Consider the following 27,401-nt stretch of genomic DNA (forward strand, 5'->3'; position numbering starts at 1 on the left):
CCACTGAGCCACAGCTGGGGCTCTTGTGCAAGTGCTCACTTGCTCACAACTTATCTGTGCTCTCCGCCCTGTTCGCGAAATTTGCCACAGACGATGAAGGCACATATATTTAGCAGTGTGTTCTTAAAAAAAAACGATTTGTATGTGTCTAATTTCGAACATAAGCTATTCAGTAACACGCACATAGTGCTTAATTAACTCAACTCTATATTGAATATTGACTTACGGTCCCCAAGATGAGCCATTTCAACTATGACACAGCTCTCGTGGTCAAAGTAGTCGGTATGCCCAACAAAAACCTCGCCAGCTCCTGCAAAAACAGGATTAAATATACCAGGAATTCATAATAAGGGAGTAATTACTCATTGGCATCCACCCGAGCGCAGCCATACGGCTACAAAGGAAAGCTATACAGCTTTCTCAGAAACTTCGTAGTTAAAGAAAAATTCGTCCTCCTCTGGGGTTCGAACCCAGGACCACCGCTTCACCGGAGCTGTCGCAAGCACAGTTCCCACTTCGAGTTATTGATCAATTCGCTCTCATCCTACCATAAGCTTGCCGTCCTGGTTAGCTCAATTGGTAGAGCGACTGCTCCGGTGAAGCGGTGGTCCTGGATTCGAACCCCGGACCAGGACGCATTTTTCTTTAACTACGAAGTTTCTGAGAAAGCTGTATAGCTTTCCTTTGTAGCCATATGGCTGCGCTCGGGTGAATTCCAATGAGTAATTACTCCTTTATTACAAATCTACTCCACCTTGGGGGATTCCCCTTAACATTTACCAACCAGGAATTCATATTGGTGCGACAATTAGATATTATAAAATTTTCGCACACATCTATCGAAAGGTCCACTAACTTTGCCACGAGTTCCGTGTCTGTGGACCTTTACATTGGCAATACACAGACCTCCTCCCTCCCGGGCTACGACGGTCCTCGAAACGAGGTCCTAGAAACACGCAGCGATTCTGACTGGCCTCAAATAAATTGGCGTTGGGAAGGAAACATATGACTAAATAAAGGACTTTCTATCAGACAGAAGAGTCAAAATGAAATTTCAGTATATAGAATCCCCCACCGCCCTACTGGGGAGCAGGGGTACGCAGCAGGGATTGGAGCTTTCCCCCTTCCATTTCAACGCAGCCATGGAAGACCTCCCAGCAGTGTTAAGGGAAGTGGAAAATTTCAAATCAGGATGTACGTGGACGACGTCAATCTCTGGATCAAGAAGGGCAGCGGCGTGATCATAGAGGAACATCTGCAGGCAACAGCGGACATTATCGAGTCCTATGCGGCCGAGCCGAGAGGGGCCTCTTATGCTCTCCTCAGAAATCTGATCTCGTTACATACAATCCAAAAGTGCTCAGATGCAAGCGCGAAATAATTTTCAGCATCACAGTAGACAAACAAGCGGTGCCAAAAGTCTAACATATTAGAACCCTACGGCTTTTCGTACAAGCCGACAGATATAATGATGCAAGAATTAAGAAGCTAGACAATTACACCACAAAGGTAACTTGGACATTCATATGAGTCGCGCTCAAGGGTCGGGGTATAAAGGAGCGTAGCCTTCTGCCGAATGTGCTATACCACTCCATATCTGGACATTAGGACAGATATGGGGCTGTGGGGCTTTTTATTACGACGTCAACGGACCGCCTCCTCAATGTGGGTGTGCATAATATTGAACGGAATTGGCGGAAACAGTGCATATGGCGGAGTTAGAAAGACTGGGCCGATCTAGCACGGACAGAACCATCCTGGGGGGCGGGGGAGGGGGGGAGGTGGGCTGCAATCAGAGAGGGGTGCGAGAGACAAAACAGATATTCCTATAAAATGCCGCGAAACCATACTTGGACCCCTCTTCTGAAAAACATGCACCCGACCTATATCACGGAACGGAGACAAAATATCGCAGAAACGCTCACGAAGCGCATGGAAAATAAGAAACCTCAGGAAGTCGCTAATGTAGCCGCGGCTAGTGGACAGTCGGGCGCGGCAGTCTCCACGGTGGTCAACGGCCGTGACGTACCAGTCGGCGCCGCATCCATTAGAGGCCGAAACATACCTAGATACAGCTGAGGAATTTGCAATAGCGCTCGCTTGCGTTAGAAAGAAAGCAAACATCCTAATTAGCGATAGCAAAACGGTTGTCTGGAATATTGGCAAAGGTAGCGTCGCGAAAGAGGCAAGCATAACTATAGCAAATTTTGAACGAAGTAATAAAGTTACGATAATCTGGACTCCCGCCTATGAATCAGTCCCGGGCAATGAGGTGGCACACGAGCTTGCCCGAGCTTTCTAATTCCGGGTAACCGTAGAGCCACCCGACTGTCGGGCACTGAATGAGCGCGCGCAAATCTAGACTAAAATCGTCGAGCACTATAGAGTTGGAAGAAGGTTTCTGCCACCACTGGATCAAACTTCGAACAACACAGAGACTGTCGTTGCCGATGCTTGCAGATTGAGAATATCCTAAATCCAGCCAGGTTGTTCCTCACGCGAATAGACGATAGACATGATAAATATAAAGTCTGCGGAGAAAGGGGCACTCTTGATATTGCCACATTCCTGGACATTCTCGTGGCGCCGTCTCCCGGCCGAACTGCCTTAACCGCTATCCTGGCTAGCCTTAGCCATAGTGGCGGGCAGTACTTCTTCCTCGTCGCTTCTTCGGGTTCCGCTCGGGAGTTCGCTGCTGTCTGGCGCCGCCCAGTAAAACGTGACCTGGCTGTCCCGACTGTCTAGTCGTGACATATTTGGTGGAGCTGGCTGGGTAACGTCCCAGGTACACTGACTCTGAAGACACCTTTGAAGCCAGCTCTCAGTGCGTGGACACAACCCCCGTCCACAAAGCGAGCCGCCGCTGCGAGGCCTACAGCCAGAGTTCAGCGGCCTGAAAAAACCGGCAAGAGATACGACATCAACCATTGGTAGCCAGACCACTCAACATTTTGGAGCTGACGCTCCGTTCGTACTCCACGCGCCCAGGTCCCCTCAGACGTTCCACGGTGACAGGTTCGGGGACGTTGAAGATTGGTTGGCCAGTTTCAACCGTGTGGGCAGCCTTCAACCAGTGGGACGGTGAGCGCAAGTTGAGGAACGTTTACTTCGCTCTAGAGGACTCGGCAAAGATCTGGTTCGAGAACCACGAGACCTCTTTTGCCACCTGGGAGGTTTTTCGTCGCGAGCTGCTGTGGACGAAAAGAGAAGGCGGAAGTCGCTCTGCACTCGAGGTCGCAGCAGCCAAATGAGAGTGTCACAATGTTCGTTGAGGACATGATGCGCCTCTTCAGTCGAGCCGACCCTGCTATTTCCGAGGCAAAGAAAGTGCGGCACCTAATGCGGGCTGTTAAGGAGCAGCTGTTTGCTGGACTTGTCCGCGACCCTCCAAGGACAGTGGCCGATATTGCGAGGGAGGCAGTGAGCATGGAACGCTTCTTGTAGGAACGCGGTGCGCAGTACGGCCGGCAGGCTAGTATGGCAGCCGCTCAAATCTGCACGCTTGCGACGCTGCCACCTCAAGACCTTCGAGAGCTTGTAAGAAGCATCGTTCGCGAAGAAATCGCGAAACTCCGCTTCGAAGCTCCACTGGCCAGCGTCGCCGCACTGTCGGACGTGGTACGGGTTGAAATCCGTCGAGTGGTGCCGCCAGCACCAGTTGTTCCGGAGCCGCAACCCTACATCATGACCTACAGCGAGGCACTTCGACGGCCTGCGGCAGTGGCACAAGCTTTTTCCCCTGTGCCGGCTGTGCAGTACCCACGTCCAACTGTGCCCACCACCGTGCCGCAGGAATTCCGGCCCGCCATGCGTAAAGCACACATGTGGCGAACGCCGAAGAACCGGCCACTCTGCTACCACTGCGGTGAGCCCGGCCACATCCTGCGCCAGTGCCCCTACCGTCGGATGGGTTTAAGGGGTTTTGCTTCAGACGCTCCTCGACCGCGCTACGGCGAGCGACCTCAGGTGATTAAGCAGTACCTGACGTCCAACTTGCAGGCTCAGACCGTGGCGCGACGTCGGTCTCGATCGCCATCGCCAAGGAGATTCTCTTTTCCCAGCCGCCCGTCGACCTCTGGTGAATTAAGAGGCAGGTCCCCACAGGCGGGAAAACTGAAGACGGCGTCCTCCGGAGGTAGGGCCGCCACAGCTAGAAAGAGACAAGAGCTTCCACTCGACGATTTGCAGCGACGACGAGACCAACGACCGCCTGACCCGACGAGCCCACCGACGAAGAGCCAGCAGTTGGCTTCTACGGAAATGCCAGTAACCGCCGATAACTGTGAAGTAACCGCACTGGCGGATACCGGCGATGATTTCTCTGTGATAAGCAGCTAGCTAGCTACAGCCCTCAGAAAGGTTTTGACACCTTAGACTGGGGCCGCAGATCCGCACAGCCGGCGGCCATGTTGTGACGCCGACCGGCGTCTGCACCTTGCGAATTCAGATCCGCGGCGTCACTTTCTCCGGCTGCTTTTCTGTGCTTCCTGAGTGCTCTAAAGACCTGATTCTCGTTTTGGATTTCCTCCAGGAATATGGGGCTGTCATCGTCTTTAAGGAGCTGATCGTCTCGTTTGCCGCACACCGCATCGTTGACGATGAACCCCAGCAACGCCAGAGTAAGTTGCGGGTCTGCGATGATGACGTGGTAATTCCGTCGAGAACCACCATGATAGTAACTGGAGTGCGATGACAGCGCCGGCACTCATGGCATCGCTAAAGCCAACATGTCACTGCTCCTGGGTCGGCAAGTGTGTGCAGCTCGCGGGCTTATAGAACTGAGCAATAAGCGAGCCGAGCTATTGATAACAAATTTCGGTTGTGAACCCCAACGATGCCCAGCCCATACCCCCTTGTACTGCCTCATTTGTGGTTTTGCCATGGGCACCTATGGCTAATCTTCCAACAGCTTTCTTTCTTACGTCTAATCTCGACAGAACTTCTGCCCTTAAGCACAGAACCGCATTGCCGAAAGTAAGCCCCGGCTCCATTATTCCTTTCCAAATACTTCTCAGTACTTCATATACCACCTGTTAGACCACAGCGCACCTAGTGGGAGAAGCGCGAAACGCCCGGCGTGGCTACGAGCCACGCTACGCTGAAGAGCCGACTTGGTAGCCCAGCTCTCGCGCTGGTATGACGTCAGTATTCACGTGGTGTAAAGCGTAACTACCGGACCACGCTACGCGGAAGGCTCGAAACCTGGCGTAGTATTGCTTTCGCAATAAAATGAACCCTTTGGTACAAGGCAATGTTAGTAAATTAAATTCCACTTTCTGCAACTAATGTGGTGTTGATTCTTATGCATAAATTAAAAATTATCCTGCAAAATATGTTGCTAGTGTCTTTCCGCAGTCTGTGCTCCACAAAATTCAGTGTTATTTAATCATTTTTTTTGTTCTGTGATGACCATAATTAAACTTATCATGAATCTCTGCGGGTTCGGCGCTTCGTGAGGCCATCATGCAAGAGCTCGATGAGAATTTGTTTGAATGCAGTCCAACAGTTTTTTTGCAAGAGGAATGCAACGATTACTTCGGATATGACTGATGAGCTCACTGGAGAACAGCTCCGTTAAGCACTTTATGAATGCCTTAGCCATGCCACAGCAGCTTACCGAGCCGTGTTGTCCAACCTGAATGGTCGGCATGCAACAAACTTGAAAATAAATTATTTTCCCCAGCCTTTGCCACCATGCGCTTGGCCACCCTTTCTTCAATGTCCGGGATGGCTGGCGGTAGCGCAAGACATCATGTGTGCGCTAGAAGCGTTTCTTGTAATTCAAAGCAATAAACGGGTCTTTTCTCTGGAATTCTTTGGCACCCTCATGTATGAATATTTTCTAGGTACAATAGTACAACCGCAGCGCCGGTCATTGCCAAGTGGGTTAATGGCATGTGGCAATTTTTAAAAGCAGGATAAGAATGCTCGAAAGCTGGTTACCATTATTATAAAGCTGGATACCATTATTCGAAATTTGGATTCCAGTATGAGGTGTTTACTGGTTCATGCTACAGTACGAACACCGGGCCTGCGTTGGCCGCTCGATCGGCCGAACTTTGACCCTAAATTGGCATGAAAGTAGGGCCCATTTGTCGAAATGGTAGCGCTCGGCCGAAATGCCAGTGTAGGACCGTTGTTCGTGCCAATTTTTGCCAATCATTGCCCGACATTCGGGCAATGGTGTTGTGCTGCCAGGGTACCTAGAGGTCCTCCTTCTCGCTAGAAGAGTTTGAGCAGTGAAGAGGTCACATACGTAATGTCACTGTTGGAATTAGGAGTGATGCATATGAACGTTGCGTGCCTTCCTGCCGCCCATGTCAGGCAATTAAAATGGCCCGTACTGCTGGGCCGGGACACCTTATTCTAGACGCAGGTAGCATCTTCCATTAATCTTCAGTGGCTTTTTTATGCGCTACTGTCATCTTGTCAAAGCCATGGTTGTGCGGCAAATACCTGTCAGAGTTGCAAAACACGCACTGCTTTGTCTGACTCACATTCGCTTGAATGAAGGGTCCTGGCCATCTGGAAGTCTAATTGCCGCCCCTTTATGTCGCTCGGCGGTGCATGTTCAGCTCCATGCGTTTAAAATGACGTATGCAAAACTTCAAATGACCTCAAGTTCGTGCTCACACTGTGGTGAGCCACGGGAAGAATTTTAATGAGTATGAACTAACGGTCCAGAGTAACATAGCTTACGAAGTTTGTAAAAGCGAAAGCTCGTCTCTGGCGGAAGAGCTCTGAGGAGAAGCTCAGATAGCATGAAACAGTACTTAACACGGATTTACTTAAACATCATCGCAATGTGCAGTGGAACCTTCACTTCCTCATACAGGTTGCGCACTTCATGAACAGGAAGCGATGATACTGCCTTCTGGGCGATCAGTCCTTGGTGGTGCTCTTGGACGATCGCCGGCTCATCTGCGAATAGTTTCTGGTGTCAATAAAGGCTCTCCGTGCAGGATCCATATATGGTAAATTTCTGTTATAAACGGTACTCCAGCAACATTCAAGAGAGTATTCAACTAACTAAACATTTGTTCTGTGCTCAAGTTATCGATGTCATAAATGGTCCTATGGGTTCACAAAAGTTTCGCCATGGCCCGAACTTTGAGCCTAAGTTCAGAAGGTCAAGCTCAGAGAGCTGGCGCTTTGGCTGGCCTTCGTGAGCACAGTGATTTCGCGAAGGCGTCTTAGTAAGTATGGTTTTGCGGACCTTGAAGCGGAGTGTTACATCGTTTTAATCATCTTGTTGGTATAGGTGCAGAGCCCGAAGTCTTGTCACCTGACTCATCGAATACCGTTTCATTCTCTTTCATCACTTGGCGCAACATTTCTTTTTTCATTCGACCATGACTTCGAGCTCGGTACCAACGAATCACTGAAAACTATTCTCTTTTTCCGCATCAGCCAATGTGACGTGAAAGTGAGATGAAGGCTTTCGGTCGTCGTAGCTTTCACTGCATGTTTACGGTGAGACGCCTGTCAACCTCTCAACAGTGTATCTCGATGCGTCTTTGTGGCTGGTATTGAGTTTTCGGTCTCTGGTATCGGCACTATATCTTGTAACTCAGGATCCCTCTGCTGCTTGTGCTGGACGGCTGAGAGGAGTGATAGATAGTGCCCTGAATGCAAACGGATATGTCCTTGAACGACACATGACTAAGAACTCTGTGGTGTGGTTCTGAGAGAGCTGGCAAATCATGCCTAAAACATAGCGCGCATGTGAAGCGTTTGTCTTTCCTCTTCACTCGCCCGAATGCTTACGGCGCGGTTTATGTGACGGCAGAACTGCTGCACGAGAGGCGGATAAACTTGCGAGTATTGAATGATGCGGAGGTCCTGTGAATATGTTCCAACACGAAGCTTGTGATTAGCTTTCCACGTTATGAGGAAGGTATCATTTCTGAGGAAGAACTCCTTATGGGAAGCAGGGCAAGGTATTTGTAAATTTAGTGGGGTCAAGAGGACAGGTTTCATTGCAATGATTTGAAACGAGCTTTTAGTCGAATCTTTTTGTGGTTTTGCAGGACAATGAAAGCGCATGCCACGCCACATGCTTGCGTTTGTAGATTAGTGCGCAGAAAGCTACCTGCATCCTGGAACTCCGAAGCTTCGCAAGCTCCATCGGGCTGGAATTTAGCACAAATGTGGTGTTTGCTTGTAAGGTTAGTTTCAAACTTCGCTTTGGTTGCGTACTTACGTGCATCTGTGAGAACTAAAGGAAAACGAACCGAAAAACAGTTCAGAACAGCCGTACGAACAGTACCATCTCTCGCCCCTTGAGATGTTCGCTTTATTTTATTGTTTTATTGGGGCTTAATGTCCACAGTGACTGAGGCTATTGGGACGCCGTAGTGAAGAACTCCGGAAATTTTGACCACATGGGCTGCTTTAACGTGCACCGATATCGCACGTTACACGGGCCTGTAAAATTAAGCCTTCATTCGACCGCCTGCCGGGATCGAGCCCGCGTCTTTCGGGTGAGCAGCCGAGCGCTATACCCACCGAGTCACCGCGGCGGGCAGGTCTGCCTGCCTGCCTGCTTGCGTGCGTGCGTGCGTGCGTGCGTGCCTGCCTGTTTGCCTGCCTGTTCGCCTGCCTGTTCGCCTGCCTGTTTGCCTGCCTGTTTGCCTACCTGTTCGCCTGCCTGTTCGCCTGCCTGTTCGCCTGCCTGTTTCCCTGCCTGTTTGCCTGCCTGTTTGCCTGCCTGTTTGCCTGCCTGTTTGCCTGCCTGTTCGCCTGCCGGTTCGCCTGCCTGTTTGCCTGCCTGTTTGCCTGCCTGTTTGCCTGCCTGTTTGCCTGCCTGTTTCCCTGCCTGTTTGCCTGCCTGTTCGGCTGCCTGTTCGCCTGCCTGTTCGCCTGCCTGTTTGCCTGCCTGTTTGCCTGCCTGTTTGCTGCCTGTTTGCCTGCCTCTTTCCCTGCCTGTTTGCCTGACTGTTTCCCTGCCTGTTTGCCTGCCTGTTTCCCTGCCTGTTTCCCTGCCTGTTTGCCTGCCTGTTTCCCTGCCTGTTTGCCTGCCTGTTCGCCTGCCTGTTCGCCTGCCTGTTCGCCTGCCTGTTCGCCTGCCTGTTCGCCTGCCTGTTTCCCTGCCTGTTTGCCTGCCTGTTTGCCTGACTGTTTCCCTGCCTGTTTGCCTGCCTGTTTCCCTGCCTGTTTCCCTGCCTGTTTCCCTGCCTGTTTGCCTGCCTGTTTGCCTGCCTGTTTGCCTGCCTGTTCGCCTGCCTGTTCGCCTGCCTGTTTGCCTGCCTGTTTGCCTGCCTGTTTGCCTGCCTGATTCCCTGCCTGTTTGCCTGCCTGTTTGCCTGCCTGTTCGCCTGCCTGTTCGCCTGCCTGTTTGCCTGCCTGTTTGCCTGCCTGTTTGCCTGCCTGTTTCCCTGCCTGTTTGCCTGCCTGTTTGCCTGCCTGTTTCCCTGCCTTTTTGCCTGCCTGTTTGCCTGCCTGTTCGCCTGCCTGTTCGCCTGCCTGTTCGCCTGCCTGTTTGCCTGCCTGTTTGCCTGCCTGTTTGCCTGCCTGTTTGCCTGCCTGTTTCCCTCCTGTTTGCCTGACTGTTTCCCTGCCTGTTTGCCTGCCTGTTTCCCTGCCTGTTTCCCTGCCTGTTTGCCTGCCTCTTTCCCTGCCTGTTTGCCTGCCTGTTCGCCTGCCTGTTCGCCTGCCTGTTTGCCTGCCTGTTTGCCTGCCTGTTTCCCTGCCTGTTCGCCTGCCTGTTCGCCTGCCTGTTTGCCTGCCTGTTTGCCTGCCTGTTCGCCTGCCTGTTCGCCTGCCTGTTCGCCTGCCTGTTTCCCTGCCTGTTTGCCTGCCTGTTTGCCTGACTGTTTCCCTGCCTGTTTGCCTGCCTGTTTCCCTGCCTGTTTCCCTGCCTGTTTCCCTGCCTGTTTGCCTGCCTGTTTGCCTGCCTGTTTGCCTGCCTGTTCGCCTGCCTGTTTGCCTGCCTGTTTGCCTGCCTGTTCGCCTGCCTGTTCGCCTGCCTGTTTGCCTGCCTGTTTGCCTGCCTGTTTCCCTGCCTGTTTGCCTGCCTGTTTGCCTGCCTGTTTGCCTGCCTGTTTGCCTGACTGTTTCCCTGCCTGTTTGCCTGCCTGTTTCCTTGCCTGTTTCCCTGCCTGTTTGCTTGCCTGTTTCCCTGCCTGTTTGCCTGCCTGTTCGCCTGCCTGTTCGCCTGCCTGTTCGCCTGCCTGTTCGCCTGCCTGTTTCCCTGCCTGTTTGCCTGCCTGTTTGCCTGCCTGTTCGCCTGCCTGTTTCCCTGCCTGTTTGCCTGCCTGTTTGCCTGCCTGTTTGCCTGCCTGTTTGCCTGCCTGTTTCCCTGCCTGTTTGCCTGCCTGTTTGCCTGCCTGTTTGCCTGCCTGTTTGCCTGCCTGTTTGCCTGGCTGTTTGCCTGGCTGTTTGCCTGGCTGTTTGCCTGGCTGTCTGCCTGGCTGTTTGTTTGCCTGGCTGTTTGCCTGGCTGTTTGCCTGGCTGTTTGCCTGGCTGTTTGCCTGGCTGTTTGCCTGGCTGTTTGGCTGGCTGCTTGCCTGGCTGTTTGCCTGGCTGTTTGCCTCTGCCTGCCTCTGCCTGAACATATGCGCGGTGTACAGGTAGTCAATCAGAATTCAGGAGCGGAATCAAACTGGGCCTTTGCAATCCCATTACCTGTTCCTAGAGCAAGAAAGCTTGTACCAGATAACCGACTTGATTACTTTATTACATGTGTTAGAAGCTGACGCCTTCGCGCAGAGGAATGCGCAAACCAAGTGTATTCAAACCGCTTTCTTCAATATGATGAAAATAGGAAGCGTCAGTGCAAGTGAACCGCTCATAAGCCTTTCCATAAACGCCTTTCTTCAACCTTTTGATGGATTTTAATGGCATGTTTTGCGTTTGTTCATTGCCATTGTACTGGGCATTCGTGCTATGTATGGGGACATTACACATGACGCATGGGAGTATGCACGTCGCCTGTTAGCTGGATTTTATTCGATGCATCCATGCTGTGAAAAAAAATTTGAAGAGTTCAGCTTCGGTCTTGTTGTTTATAGGAACTTGCGGATTTTGTTGCCTGTGTGTTTGGGATAAGCGCTTGTTTGGCAATTTAATTTCATACGCAGGCAAGAACGCTAGTTGTTTATGTTATGCACCACGTTTTGAGCAGGTAGTGTATAACTAGTTTTTATTTCACCATGAAAACAAGATGACGTGGACCCTAATGGAGATTTATTTTCATTCAATGTTGAGGTTAAAGTAGCTGCACTACAGAGATCTAGTCTGTAAATCTTCGCGGGGAGTAGCACACGATTTCTTCGTCCTCCATTTAAAAGTCTCCTGAGAGAGTTATAAGGCTTCACTGATATGGTGGGTGCCACTAGCAGGAACACTGTATTCTTTTGAATACTTATTATGGTGGCACCACACGACGGCATGCACAAGAGGAAACAACCCAGCAAAGTACTCACAATGAATCCAACAAACTTATTAGATGTACGCAAAAATTTGACCAGCGTTATACGCGCTGTACAGGCTACGGTGCACGAACTGAGAAGCAACCGCAAAAAAGATATAGCGGAACGAGTTGAAAAGAAATTCTACGTTTCACCACTAAGAGCTTCACCATTTGTCAGCTCCACACTACGCTATCGCTGTCATCATGTTGCCTCTTGCTGAAGTCTCCGGAGTACCAGGAAAGGCTGACTGATCTACGTTTTTACAAATGGCTTTAGTGTGAAGGTCAACGCCACTACCGCAGATGTCTTCGTAGTTATGGATACAGTGATCTGGTATCGAGTCCTTGCTCTCTTTGGTCACCCACAATGTGCATTCTGGAATATAAAATGGCACAGCAGTTTATATAATTCGCACAGGTCTTCAAAAGTATTTTGAAGTTAAATGACATGTGGGGCAACTAAATAAAACCGGTACAATAATATGTAATATATATATATAACAAAATAATACTTATATTGAAGAAAATAAAGCCCGTACAGTTTTAAGGTTACACAGCCAGGTATTCGCGCAACTATTCGGAAAACTATGTCACGAAGGTTGCTGAGGTAAGGTTCTTAATTTAAATGTGGTTTTATTTTTGCGATTAAATATTCTTACTGCCCACAATGCACGTGCCATTTTCGCCACGACTGCAAAAAGGTTCAATGGAAAAATACTAAGTTAGTGCTTTAGTGATCAGGAAGTCAGGAGAAATGACCAAAACATCGACACACCATCAGCACCTCTCGTGCTCTAATGCGATAACTCACTAAATCAATGGCTAAGAAATGTCACCAAATATGTTAATTATGGCAAAACAACAACGCTGATGCAGCATTTCACATATGCAGGCACGACGCCTCTTGCGAACTTCGGTGTTTCAGCAATGATGAACCGTTTGAAAACGCCGGCATGGAAAAATACATTAGCTTGTGGCACCATCATCATCAGCCCTACTACATCCAGTGAAGGGCAAAAACGTCCCCGATACCTTTGAAATTAACCCTTCCCTGTGCCAGCTACGGCCACCTTAACCCCAGACACTTCTTATTCTCATCCCGGCATCTAACAATCTGCCGCCCCTGCTACACTTCGCTTCTGTTGCTCCAGTACATTGGACTTAAGGGCAATCAAATATCTTGCCTTCGCATTGTATGCCCTGCCCAAGTCCATTTCTTCCTCTTGATTTCGACTAGGGTGTCATTAACCTGCGTTGTTACCTGACCTACTCCACCTCCTCCGCGTCTCTGTCACAAAATTCGGCTCAAGCTTGAAAAAAAGGAACTAAAAACAGCACCCTACAGATGGCTCTCGCCGGCGCGTGTCGTAAAACGGGGGATAAGGAAGCCGCGCTGAGCGACTAAGCTTTGTGTGCGTGGCTGCCCCCTCCACCACCGCTCGCTGGCACGGTGCGCGGGGGGGGGGGGGAGAAAGGGGGTCGCTGTCGATTTTTCTATAATGTCAGAGATGCATCTACTAGAAACCGGTGGAGAGTGCGTAGCCTTGCGTGTGCTAAGGCATGCTCCCCTCTTCCGTCGATCGTCGGCTGCGGCGCCACCACAGAAAGTTCCAGAGTCCCCTGAAAGCCACTCCCGGCGTTGTTTGACCAATCAGAGACGCGCCCGCAGCGAGGAGTAGACTGCACGGCCAATACTGTGTGTATGTGCGCGCCTACTTTGGGGCGTAGAACGAAGAGACGCGGACCAAACTTATACAAGAAGGGCGTTGACCGCTGTCAGTTTAGCCCGAGCCGCCTTTTAAGCTTCCGTGAAGCGCGCCCTCACGACTACCGGGACAGTATGACTCGCCCAGTCGCGGTTCAACAAGGCAGCGCGCGCCAGTCTGTGAGACGGTGTCATCGTGAACCTCTCGTCGTCCGAATGTCGCAGTGTCCGGTGAAGAAATTGTGTTTTGTTTCCTTGCCTGTCTCTTGTGTTAGCGCACTTAAGGTGCAATAATTAATTTTTGTTGTACTCTCTCTTGAGTGTAACTTTGCACGAGTTCCATTGTTTTGTTAATCACTTTGTACGTACTTGTACTAGTGATTGTGAAATCCTCTGTATCGTCTCATTGCTGTATAAACTTTCTTTTGTTTATGAACCTTTTGCTCCAACCTATTCTCTGGCTTGCGACCGGCGAAAGCTAAGCACCAAATGACCAAAAACCTCTTGCCACTTGGTAGCTGGTCTCCGCTGAGCTTGCCACGTTGAGTCCAGGACATCTCCTTTGGGCCCGAGACCGCTACCCTCCCACGCTAAAAGGGTTTCCGGGAACTTCTCGCAAAAGTGCGTGATGTTGTGAGACAGTCTCTTACGACGAAACCGTCATTTTGCTTTCCATGGCTGGTTGCGATGTCCTTAAGTCGAACCTTTTTGTTATCCTCAGCGCTTTTGCCCAACACATGAGTACCAGAAAGGTACAGCTGTTATATACTTTTTCCCTCGAGGAATATTGTGCAGATGCCATTCATTATTTGACAGAACCTGCCAAATTCTATTCACCTCAGTCTTAATGGCCTAATTATTTCGCTCACTTGATTGCGATCTGTGGTCGCTACCTGTCGTAAGTAGATGTAATCCTTTAGAACAACCTGCATCTCGCTACCATTTTTAAACTGCTTTTCTGTCGAACGTTAAATTGGTTTACTGCATACTAGAACTGAGACCCACCGTTCTGCTGAGGTTCTCTAATTTCGCTTTGCACTTCGGCTCCCGCGTGACTTAGCAAGCCAGTCTGATCAGCGAGTTGGTGAATACTAAGGTATTCTCGGTTAACACACTTGAAAACAAAAACGCACCAGGCCCTGATGACACCCTGACATTGCCTGTCAAAAACGTGGAAGATATGCGCTAGTGGATCGCCAATCATATCATTAACAGAATTCTTTCAACGGGTGCCTTCCCTGACAGCATGAAAATAGCTCGTGCTACTGTGATTCCCAAAAGCGGGGACCAAAATGACTTGAATAACTACAGGCCAATATATGTCCCTTCAGTGTTCTCAAAGATAGCTGAGCATGCGATTAAAAATCGCCTTTACTGCTATCTTGAAAACAATGAACTACCGCTACAGAGCAGTTTCGGTTCCAAAGAAATAGATCTACCTAATCTGCCTCATTACAAAAGGTAGCAGAAAGCGTGGAAAACGTATCTATTACTAAAGAATATTTTCAAACTTGCATTAAGCGTTTGATACTGTAAAATATGATATAATAAGCAAAAAATTGTGCCTTTAGATTTGACAAGCAGTTAATTTCATAACCGCTTACGGTGTACAGTGATGATTGGCCAACAATCTAATATGGGCAGAATTTCTAGTGGAGTACCTCAATGCTCAGTTCTAGGTCGTGCTTTACTTTTGATATACATGTGTATCAATGACATAACTAACATTCCCGACAGAAAACACATCAGGACAGAGCTTACAACATGCGCAATTACGAGCTAATACCTGGCTTGCAGAACTCTCGGAACGGCTTAAAATAAAACCAAATATGTACTGTATCAGCCAGCTTCCGGCTTAAAGGTGCAGTGAAGAAGAATCTGAACTCGTCTTTTTGCCGCGGTAACTCGATCTGCACGTTCCCAGCATTCTTAGAAACTCTTATTGCCTTGTGTGGCCGATCTCACTAATTAAATCGGATTAACGTCAGGCTCCAACTTTTTTTTTTAATTCTCCGCGTATGGTGGGCGGAGTCGACCAACGCGTGGAGTGCCTTTCAGCCAGCTCCGTGGAGGCATTGATTTCGCTTTATTTTGTTTTTTAGGTTTCCGTGAATAAATAGTTTCATTCACAGATACTATAGCCGCAAAAAAAGCCTGCACAAGTAAAAATACGCGCGGACTACTTGCTACTACAGATTACTACGTATCACTCCGCCTATGGCAGAGCGTCAAGCCGCCGCGGGACTAAGTGAAAGGTTGCTGGGCTTCTCCCACCGTTTGCGTGGTATTAAAAAAAAAACATGAGGCCGACATTACTCCGATTTAAACTAGGGAAAGCGGCCACACAGGGCAATAAGTGGAAATTTCTACCATATGGTGTGGGCATGACAATTTAATCCGCGATACTAATATTGATACTTTAGGTGCCAACCACAGTGAATACACTGACCTGTTGTTTTCATATGGATTTACGAATCTTATCTCTACTCCGACCCGAATCGCAGGTTCCAGCTCGACATGCCTCGACCATGTTCTATGCAATTTCGTGCCACCTAATTATTTGGCTGGGGCATATGATACGGCAGTGGCAGATCACTTCGCGATTGCCTTCTTATACCGCGTAGACGATAGAGATAGCCGTAGAACTTCTGACAGCACGTGCGAACATAGGAAGAAAATTGACTATCAAAAATGCGCACTCAGGCTCTCTGAAATGAGCTTTTCAGACCTCGCCGATATGAATGCCAATGAACACTGCTGCAGCCTTGTCGATAGAATTAAAGCTGTGATAAATGATTGTAGTTTTACGCAGAAAAAAACGTACTATACACATCCAGTGTGCCCTTGGATGACAGCAGCTGTGCTAAACATGATAAAAACGCGCGATCACTGGCACACCAAAATGAAACAAAACAGAGGGAACGCATATTATAGTGCTCAGTATAAGATTCATAGGAATAAAGCTGTTGCTACCATGCGTGTACAGAAGAAGCTATATTTTAGTAACCAAATAAACGCATGCGCCGGCAATTCTAAGAAACTCTGGGCTACAGTGAACTCGATAATTCAGCCTACTTCATCAAACCGAATACTTCCTGACCTGGCCCTTTCCGCAGATAAACACCTGCTATCAGATCAGTTTAACGATCATTTCTGCTGAGTGGGTGCTGATTTACGTTTAAGTATGGGTCTCACAGATGAACCTTCTCTGCCTGAGTATCTTGAAAAGACCTTCGGTTTTATAGAAATAAGCAGTGACGAAGTAATGAGTGCACTTAATTCAATGGATGCCACTAAGGCCACGGGTCTCGATGGTGTTCCGGTTTCCATAATTAAAAACAACAGTGGCGTCTTAGCTGCCACCTTAGCCTCTTTATTTAATAAAGCGTTTCTGTCCGGCATCTATCCTGATATTTTGAAGCTCGCCAAGGTAGTCCCTATCTACAAAAGTGGGAATCCTAATGAACTCGGAAACTATAGGCCGATCTCAATCCTTAGCTGTATCAACACTCTCTTCGAAAAACTATTGGCTAAAAGAATTACGCAATTCCTGACTAAAAATGCAATTCTGTCAACGTCCCAACATGGTTTTCAGAAATTTAGATCGACCACCACGGCTGTGCTTTCTATAACTGACTCAATCAATGAAGCACTCAATAATAACAATATTTCTGTTGGTGTATTCCTGGATATTAAGAAGGCATTCGACACTGTGGATCTCGATATTTTATGCAAGAAACTAGAACGATATGGGTTCAGAGGTGTATCACTCGATTTCTTTAGAAGCTATTTAACTGGGCGACGGCAGTGTGTTATTATTGACGAACACGCGTCAAGTTCGCGTTCTATTTCCGTAGGTGTTCCGCAGGGCTCAGTACTGGGGCCTATACTTTTTACACTCTACATAAACAACTTACCCGATTGCCTAATAAATACCCGTGCCATTATGTACGCCGACGATACCTCATTGTTGGTGACCGCTAACTCCGTTGAAACAGCCAAGCATATTTTAAACTCAGAACTTCAGAGAGTCAATAAATGGTTTTTAACAAATAGACTCACTTTGAACATAGGCAAGACTAAATATGTTATATTTGCATCCCCTTATAAAAAATACCAGAATACCTGCTCCGCAATATCGATAGGAGATAAAGAAATTGAAGAAGTTAAAACTATTCAGTACTTGGGTGTAACCTTAGACGCTGCATTAAACTGGAAACCGCATATCGAAAAATTGCGCAGCAAACTATCTTATGCATGTTTCGTTCTGGCCAAAGCTCGGCGACATTTCGAAATACACACACTAAAAACAATATACTTTAGCTTTTTCCAGTCCCAATTAACTTACTGTATAGAATAGTGTATAGAGATAGTGGATTCTGTCAAAATCCTTGGTGTCGTGTTTTCAAAACACTTGACTTGGAATGATCATGTGGATTATATCAGATCCAAAATATCTTCAACTGTCGGAGTTTTGTCGCGCCTGCGCACCATTCTTCCTGTCAAAATTAGGCTGTTGCTGTATAACTCCTTAATTCTATCTCTCTTACAATACTGCATTATCGTTTGGGGTACCACCGGTATCACGAACATGACCAAGTTACATCTTCTCCAAAAAAGGGCTGTGAGATGCATTGCTGGTGTTCCGTATTGTTTCCCTACGAGTGACCTCTTTTTAAAATATGAAATCCTGCCAGTCTTAGCTTTACACGAACACAGACTTTTAATGAGTTTCAAAAGTGCTTCGCGGAGCAATGAAAATTATGTTGGTAATTTGGCAGAACTCGCAAAAAACACCCATATTCCACAAACCAGAAATAAAGAAATGTGGCTAGTTCCTACACCTAGAGCATATTACTCACAACAATCTATCTCGTATACGCTGCCAGTGCTATTAAATAACTTAAACAAAGAAATGTTTGACCCTTTCCAGCATTCAAATACCGTTATTAAGAAATTTTTTCTGAACAAGTTTGTGTCATGACGCTGCATGTATTTTTACGTTGGTACTTTTTGGTTTTTTTTTTCAATGTGTGTTATTTTCTTTTGTGCTATAATGTATAGCGCAGAATTTATTGCCGCTTGTCTGTTGCAATGCCAGCGTGAAAAAAGGGGGCAGGACCTCTGTCAAGCTTTCGAGCTTTTAGTCCTGTCTCCTTCTCTAATATAGAGAAAATAAAAGGCTGATTGATTGAATCATGGGGGTTCACTTACATCACTTACATTGAACCTGTTTTACGCCTGCAGAAGCGGGCACTGAGAATAATGACTTGCACAACACCGTATACGCCTTCTCGCCCTTTGTTTTTTAGACTCCAAATAATGCCGGCATTGCAGCTTCGAGATTTTCGCGTTGCACTACTTGTACTAAGAGTCCTCTCCGGCACCTCCCCCTTTCCTTTGAACACATTCCATAGAGCCCCAACTAACAGCCGTTCAGCAGCACAGGGAAGATTTCTGGTTCCTACATCTCGCAATGACTATGGCCAGCGCCGCTTCGAGTATCAAGGGGTAAAAACTTGGAATAAAATCCCCTGTGCAGTCTTTGCAACGTCTAATCCTTATATTTCACTGAAGACCTTTTTTCTGTCACAAATAATTACCTGATTTACAATGCAAATCGCTTTGTGATTGTTTCTTATTATTCTCTGTAGTGTCTATGTTGGGTTTGCCATTTATATGTCATTGAATAATCACTTCTAAGGCAACTGCGTTTATTTTGTATAAAAAATGCTGTTCCTGCCTTCGTGTTTTTTGCACACTCTTCTATTTTTTTGTAGTGAGCCCTCTTGTATTTCTGTAATTTGAACCCTCTTGCTTGTACGCTTTTCTTTTTTCCACCATTCTTATGTGTATTATTTTGGCATGCATGTAGAAAGCATTTGTCCTCACTAATATCTTTGCTTTTATTGCATGGATCCATAACTAGCCTTTGGCTAAGGATCCAGACAGTGATGTTATGTACTGTGCTGAAGAAATGATAATAAAAAGAATTGAATTGAATTGAATTGAATCCCTTACTTGACCCCATTCCCAACCCCTCGGAGGAGCAGTGGGAGGCTATTCTGCTCAGCGATGATCCTGACCGTCAGCACTGGCTGGTGGGGAGGGCCACCGCAGCAGCAGCAGCCAATGGACTACCGGACTAGGCGGCCCACCCACATGTTCTGAAAATACTGAATAAATAAAGATGTTTTCAATCAATCTAAGAATGCTCGGAACATGTAGACCGAGTTCCCGCGGCTAAAAGACAAGTTCAGATTACTCGTCACTGCACATTTAAGTTTAAGGAGACGTTTTATTGCGAAAGCAATACTACTTGCACTTTCACGCCTTTGCCGTGCCGCGGCGGTAACCACCATAGACCCTCATTTGACCTTGATTGCATTAGACAGGATTAGATTGGATTAAATTGGATTATATTAGATTGGATTGGATTGGACTGGATTGGATTAGATTAGATTAGAGTAGATTACATTAGATTAGATTACATTGGATTGGATTGGATTTGATTCGATTGGATTGTATAACCGATGCATCACCACAAGTCTAACCACAAGCACAACCACCAGCTACACTCCCAGCTGAACCATGGCGTAGGTACGGATATTGCTTTCGCAATTACCGGCTTAACTAAGCTAAGCCACAGCGAATTTTTTTTAACCGTGAAAGGCTGATAGCATTTTAGGTATGTTTTTTGAGGAGCACTTCCTATGGTCCCATCATGTAGATTATTTAAGCAGTAGGATATCTGAGGCTACCGACATTACAAATAAGTTTTGGGCGCTGCCACTAGAGAAATTTAAATTCCAGCTTAACATTAGCTTCTTTTCTCATACATTCTATATGGACTACTTATATGGGGAACTACTACACAGAAGAACCATACAAAAATACTTTTACTGAAATAAAAGAGCTATATGCGCTATAGCAAATATACGCAATACAGGGAGCTCAAGAGAGTACTTCCTGAAATGGAGCCTTCTTTCAGTTGAACAGATTTGCATGAAAATCATTGAAAAACATGTACACATGCTCAATAAAAGAGTGAGACAGAATTCTGAAGGTATTTTTTGCCCACTCTAGTTATAGTAATGTCACATGACATACAACGACCCGAAAGTTCCAACCAACTACACCTTTGAGAGACTGACACACTTGTTACACTGACTGTTACTGTTGACTGACTTGTTACATATCTATCTATAAACCTCGGCTTGAGCACTACAAAACTGCTGCGATCAGCAATTTAAAAAGCGATGATCAGCTCATTTCCATACACCTATGCCCAACTGTTCACCCGCACATTTTCAGTTTCATATTTCCTGTCCGTAGACTATTCTCTCAGTACGTTTGTCCCTTTCATGCATTGTATTCATATAAGAATGCCCTGTGTGTATTTTATTTTTATCAAAAAATATGTTGTTCTATCCGGCACATTTGGCTGCCCAGACAAATGTATTATACATAGCCTGTTTTTAATTGTATACTTTTGTGCATATTTTATTATTGTATCTTGTATACTGTACTGCATATTGTATATCTACCTGAGAGGCTTTTTGCATTTATTTTCTAAACAGCCTCTTTGCTGGGTGGTTAGGCATTCGGTACGTGTTATCGCACATTTTTCTCCTTTCCCTAGGTTTTTGCTATGCAAACAAAAATACAGGTGGTAAAAAAGTTTTACCCCAAAAAGTTCAAAGTTCAACCCCTGAATACCTCCTTCCCACAGGCGGTGAATAGCATTGGCGAGACCATTTCACCCTGCGGACGCCCTTCCTTACTGCAAATTTATTTCTTACTTCACATGACTATGATAGCTGCACAGCCCTGTACATATCTTCCATTATTTTCTTGCAGAATTCTTCTACACCCTCAATCGCCATTCTTCCATGAGAGCTGAGATTTGGACTCAGTCAAGTGCCTTCTCCTAAAATATGAAGGCTATATATAGCGGTCGTATATACTCTGCACATTTCTTTATCATGTGACTGATAATGTGAATATGGTACAATATGAAGCATCTTTTACAAAAGCCTGCGTGGCCATTACGTTGATTAAAGTCTATGGTTGTCTTGATTCTATTAGCAATTACTATAATAAATACATGATAGGCAACGCACAGTAAAACGATCGGTGTGTAATCTGTTTGAGACCGGTCTGTAATGGTCAGTAATGATTGGTAATAGTGTATATGGATTATATTAACCGTTTTCCAAGCTTCTGGTATACTTGAGGTCATAATGCACTGCATATACACGAAGGCCAGTTCCACAGCACACTCTGCCCTCCATCCTTCAGCAAATCCGCTCTTACTTGATCCTCAGCAGCTGCTTTCTCACTTTGCATTTCTATGTGAGCTTGCGAACCTCATTAACGTCCTGATTATATGTCTACTGCATAGATTTGTGCAGAAATTCAGTGAAACGGCGAGTTGAGCTAGTTGGTACATCTTGAGAAAAAAAGAGCGCAGGAACAGGGACACAAGAAAAGAAGACGACGGGACAGGCGCTGACTAGCAACTGAAGGTTTATTGCACGGAACACGAAAAAATATACTCTACAAACAACCAAGAAACGCATGATCGACGCCAACAACACTGATTAGATGTTACAATCAGCCATGATCTTCAAGAAACGATATCTCACAGTCATGAACAAGGACGGATGGAGTGCTTACGCATGCGTCGTGATTTTTATGAATATGAAATGCTTCGCTAATTTCCCTAGTTAATCTATCTTTGTTATTGTATAAGACTTTTGTGTCGTTAAAAAGTGGAAAACATTGTTGGACAGCAGGCGCGGAGGTGTTACTATTAAATTCTTTGCAGTGCAAGGCTAGGTTCGAGGAAGGGGCCCCTTTCAAAGAGCTATTATGTTCACGCAGGCGGGAATTTAGGCATCTTCCCGTCTGGCCTATATAGTTCTTGCCGCACGTGAAGGGAACCCTGTACAGCACACCCTTAGCACAAGGGACTAACTTTAAATCATGATTTTCTTCACATTCTTTTTTTGTTTTTGTTTTTCTCTTTTTTGTTTTTCTTCTCTGCTTTCCCTATCAACCCTGGCGCAAATTTTGCCCAGCTTATTAGGTGCTCAAAAAAGCACATCCACTCCATATCTGCGGCCTACCTGCTTTAAACGATGGGACAACTGGTGAACGTAGGGCACGACAGCAAATTTCTTTTTAACCTGACCTGAAGGCTCCGGTGTCTCGTGCCTACAAGAGGACTTAATTTTTGTAAGTATTTTATTGCATGCCAGTGTTATGGCATCATCCGGAAAGCCTGTTGACCTCAGCCTCTGAACTTGTTGACTAAAACTGTGACTGATAGCATGCACGCAAGACTTGTTAATCGCAGAACCTAAACAAGAGACGGCTATACCACATTTGACTATCTTGGAATGGCCAGAACGGTAACTAAGCAAGGGTTTCACTGACCTCTGAAAGAAAGACTAGCACACATGGTCTGGCTTTAACACCAATCTAATATCAAGGAATTGCAGCTCATTCTTTTGCGGTGTTTCAAAGGTTAGTCAGCGCCTGTCCCGTCGTCTTCTTTTCTTGTGTCCCTGTTCCTGCGCTGTTTTTTTTTCTCAAGTTGTGCAGAAATATTCGGCTACTTCAGCCTTATCTATATTGCGCATGATATTACCATCTCTGTTCCTTAACATATACATTTGATTTTTACCTATGCATAGTCTCCTTTTAACCCCTTTTAGGCTACCTCCGCTCTTAACCGCATACTGGATCATATCCATAACAATTTTTTTATTGGCAGCTACCTCTGCAGCTATGATAGCTTTGATAGCTCTACAAGTTCTATTCCTTCGGTTGTTTTTGATGCTTTCATGCTTCGACGTTTCTTAATGACATGTTTCGTTTCCTCCGAGACGTTACTGGTAAGCTTTCGAATCAACGTATACCCTAACTCTTCTGCGGACTCCGCAATAATAGATGTGTGGTGATTTTTCATAGCTAGACCATTAAGGTCATTTTCCCGAGTTAAAGGCGAATATCTTTTCTATAGCCATATCTTGAATTAATCTACTTTCCCTCTTAACGCTTACTCGTTAAAGCACTTCTGCTGCACTAGCTGCTTGTGTCCCGTCTTAAAAATTAGGCTACGTTGAGAACTTACCATTGTTTGGTCGCTGAAAAGCACCCTTCTGAGGGCCTTCACACCATGCGCGATGCCAGGGTCAGCGCACGGTATGATGTCAATTTCATTTTTATTCTCACTATTTCGGCTGTGCGCGTCTACTCCCTCTTCTCCCGCTTGCGGAGAAGAAATTATTCTTGAACCGTGGAGCTGGTTTGGTTTGGTTTATGGGGTTTAACGTCCCAAAGCGACTAAGGCTATGAGAGACGCCGTAGTGGAGGGCTCCGGAAATTTCGACCACCTGGGGTTCTTTAACGTGCACTGACATCGCACAGTACACGGGCCTCTAGAATTTCTCCTCCAAAGAAATTCCAGCCGCCGCGGCCGGGATCGAACCCGCGTCTTTCGGGTCAGCAGCCGAGCACCATAACCACTGGGCCACCGCGGCGGCTGAACCGTGGAGCATTCTTCTCGGCAAACTATACTAATAACTCCTTTTGGCTATTCCTAGAACCTGTGCCGTAGTCGCCTACTGCCTCCTTCTTTCCAAATTTGGAAATAAAGTCATTAATCACCACAGAGTAACGGGTTTTTATTTTGCTCATTACCGATTCCAAGTCCTAACAGAAGCCTTCGGCGATTTGGTCAATATGGCTGGGTGTAGAAGCGTAAAAGTGTACCGCTTCTAGTTTCTACCTCTTATTAAGCCTTAAAGCGATAACTGCCACCTTATTCTTAATGCTGCCAAATTCTTTTATGTTCCAAGCTATGTCCACTTTGGTGAGGAACAACGCCTTGTTTTCGTCTGCCGGTTCATCCAATAAGCCAAAGTACGTGTCCACCCCTCAGCACATTATACGCCTTACCTGTGCTTCTTGTCTAACTAAGCCCTATGGCATTCCGTTTAACACCCCCTAGTTCCATGAACAGCACTGCTGGGCTTTCTCACAGAATAAGGTTATAACGTTAAACGTTGCCAGGTTGTGCCTCCAATGAACAACAGAAATGGCCATCTTCTAGCTGATTAAAACTATGATTTATTTCAAAGTGTGCGGGCCAGATACGGAATATAATGTCGAGGATACTTTGGTTAATACAGTCATAGCAGAGTGCTTATTTTCGCTTGTTCCAGCGGTGGTTTGTACAAGAAGGCACTAGTAAACACCTACGCTCAAAATTTAGGGCACGTCTGTTAGACTACGTTCAAACAATCCTTGCTGGCGGTAAAATGACTGTTTCGTAGCAATCATCATTAGCAGCAAGCTCACTAAGGGCAGTGCAGGTCAGAGGCCTATCACACGTACCTCTAATAAACATTCTCTGGTAGTTGCTGCAGCCCCCCTACCCCAAAAACTTCCTAATCTCGTCCGTGTACTTATCCTCTACCTTGTCCTACATATTTCCATTCCTTTGGAATCCAGTACATTACCCGTAATGACCATCAGTTATCTTGCCTGCAGTGTCACTGCCTCGCTCATTCCTCTTTCTTCTCTTTTATGTTGACTAGGTTGTTCTAGCTCACCTTTGCCTTCTAATGCACCCTTCCTGTCTTTGAAAGGTCCATGTTTCTGATCTTAAAGAGCGTACTGGTGAAACAGTTTTATATTCCTTTGTCTTCAAGGATGCTAATACCAAGACATTCGTGATAGAATACCTGTCGAATCCAGTTCAAACCTTTGTTATTCACTTAGTTACTGACCTCTCGTCTTCCGCAGCGGCGCGCACTCTGTTTCCCAAAGAGATGTAATTCCTTACCGCTTTCAAAGCCTCGGTGTGTGTATTTAACAGCTGTTCCCTTCCGTGGCAGTCGAAATCTACCAGAGTTTTGCATATAATATTGCACCCTGCTTTCTGCATCGACACCATAGGCTTTTGATCGTTTTTTGCTATTTGTCCCTTGAGTTACTTAGCAAGGAAATTGCATCAGTTAATCGCAAATCACTAACGTATTCAATAATACAAGTTATTCACAACTTGTCCCTATCCATGTCTCAATACCTCCTGTGAACGTGAGGTGAATAGAATTCGAGTGATTGTGTCTTCCTGACTGACAGCCGCCCTTCTGGGACTTTATTACTTTCGTCATAAAGAAATATGGCGGCAGTAAACACCCGAACATGTTTCTAATACTGCGATATAAACCACTGCTACAGCCTGGTCGGCAATGCCTTCATAAGAGGGGAAGTTCCGACTGCGTTACACTGTTTCCGACAAATTATGTTGGCTGCATTAAACGGTTTTTTTAGGCGCCTTTTCTACTTCTTCAATAACGGTCGGAGTAATGTGAACAACCCCATAACCTCTATAAAACTGGTACTAGTCGTGTCATTGACCGAAGATTAAGGTCTTTTGTAATTATTTTAACCATTGCAAGCATTTGATATGTGACTTTTCCACTGTCCCTTAAATGTGCACTGACAAGGCATCTGAACTCGTCTTTTCGCCGCGGGAACTCAATCTACACGTTGCCATCATTCTTAGAAGCTTCGATTTATAGTCCTGTGCGGCCGATTTCCCTGATCAAATCGGATAAACGTCCTGCTGTCGCCTTTTAATTCCCCGCATACGGTGGGAGGAGTCGACCAACGCAAAGAGTGCCTATCATGCAGTCGCGTGGCGACTTTGATTTCGCATTTACTTTGTTTCTTTTAGGTTTCTGTGAATAAATAGGTCTAGTCAGAAGCTACATAGCTGCAAATTAGGCCAGAGAAATAAAAATGCAAGTGCACTCTGCTTTCGCCGATCACTAAGTATCACTCTGCCGATGGCAGAGCGGCAAACCGCCACTACATTGGGTGAAAGGTTGGTCTGCTTCTCCCACCGTTTGCGCCGAATTGAAAAAAGGCATAAGGCTGACATTAATCCGATTTAAATTAGGGATATCGACCGCACAGATTAATAATTCGAAGTTTCCCAGAACGCTGGGAACGTGTAGATTGAGTTCCAGCGGTAAAAATACGAGTTCAGATTTTTCTTCAGTGCACCTTTAAACCACGATTGCACAATTGTACCTCAGATTGCGGTAACCTTTGCGTAATCCACATTTCACCACTGCACAGCACACAGAGATGATGTTCCATGCTATAGATAGTCGCCTTAGATACTTGTAGATTCTAGTAAGTGCTGACTAGTTCTGAACTGATCATCTGGGCCCTCCGTCCTGTTTCCAAAGTTTGTCACTGGCCGCAGAGGCATCCAAAATTTGGTGGCATACATAAATATATGTGCCTGACTGATTTCATTAATAAGCTCTAAAGGGCTGTACGAACTGCCTTAACAATGAGATAAGTTGTATCTTCACTATTGACTTACGGTCTCCAAGGTTAGGCATCTCTAATACGACGCAGCTCTCGTGGTCAAAGTAGTCAGAATGGCCAACAAGAATCTCACCAGGTCCTGCAGAAAAGGCAAATGAATACAGCAGGAGTTGACACTGCTTGCCTAGTCATAGCATAAAACATGAGCCATGTGCTTCATTTTTTTTTTTCGGCAGATCAGCATGACGCATCAATGTTTAGCGGAATTCGTCAAGATGGAGTAGATTTGTAACAAGGAAGTGATTCCTCATTTACGTTCACCCAAACGCAGCCATGCCGATATAAAAGGAAGCTGTGTAGATTTCAATGACGTTTTATAATACGATCACCTTTGAAAGGTGTACAACTTTCCTCTTTAGGTAGATACTTATGAGTAATAACTCCCTTAATATAGGCCTATACTAGCTGCACAATTTCTTTTTGTTAATAGTGAAAGCGAAGTAATCACATATCCAATTCCTATGGAAAAACCGCTGTCCTCAAATGCTTTAAAGTCTCCTGCAGAGATGTTTTGCGCGGTATTCACTGCACGCTCTACGGCACACCTCGATACGGGACTGTAGATAAGTGGGAACTATGTTTAGTCGTGTTGTACTTATTCTCTGTCCTGAGGAAAGAATGTTACAATAGCTCAAACATGCAATGAGGCCAAAATGAGAGGCATACACTGCACTCCTAATGAGCTCACAAAAGAGAAACGACAAGCAATTATGTAAAAAAACTGGAAAATGTAGTTTGTTCACGTGTATGTTTGCACTATTTTAGCGAAGGGCGGACGGCAAAGATATGTGCTCTCTCTTTTTTGTTAGGTACTGACCGATAAACGCATTGCTTGCTAAATTTTAAAAAAATTGAACAGTTCTT

The 27,401-nt window shown here is 46.2% G+C and overlaps 1 protein-coding gene across 1 annotated transcript in view; it reads right to left on the minus strand.

The window, feature by feature from the left end:
• Positions 1–6,784: 6,784 nt before the first annotated feature.
• The window catches only part of LOC149360835 (uncharacterized), a 36,552-nt gene continuing 15,935 nt past the window's right edge, over positions 6,785–27,401 (minus strand). The window contains exons 4-7 of the mRNA XM_089567943.1: positions 26,533–26,616; positions 11,663–11,789; positions 10,349–10,548; positions 6,785–6,921 (exon numbers count right to left, since the gene is read on the minus strand). Of these exons, the coding sequence (XP_089424069.1) occupies positions 6,785–6,921; positions 10,349–10,548; positions 11,663–11,789; positions 26,533–26,616 (548 nt within the window). The remainder of the gene's footprint in view (positions 6,922–10,348; positions 10,549–11,662; positions 11,790–26,532; positions 26,617–27,401) is intronic.

Source organism: Amblyomma mixtum, chromosome 2 (assembly GCF_055824585.1).
Source record: "Amblyomma mixtum isolate Tamu chromosome 2, ASM5582458v1, whole genome shotgun sequence".
Taxonomy (NCBI): Eukaryota; Metazoa; Arthropoda; class Arachnida; order Ixodida; family Ixodidae; genus Amblyomma; species Amblyomma mixtum.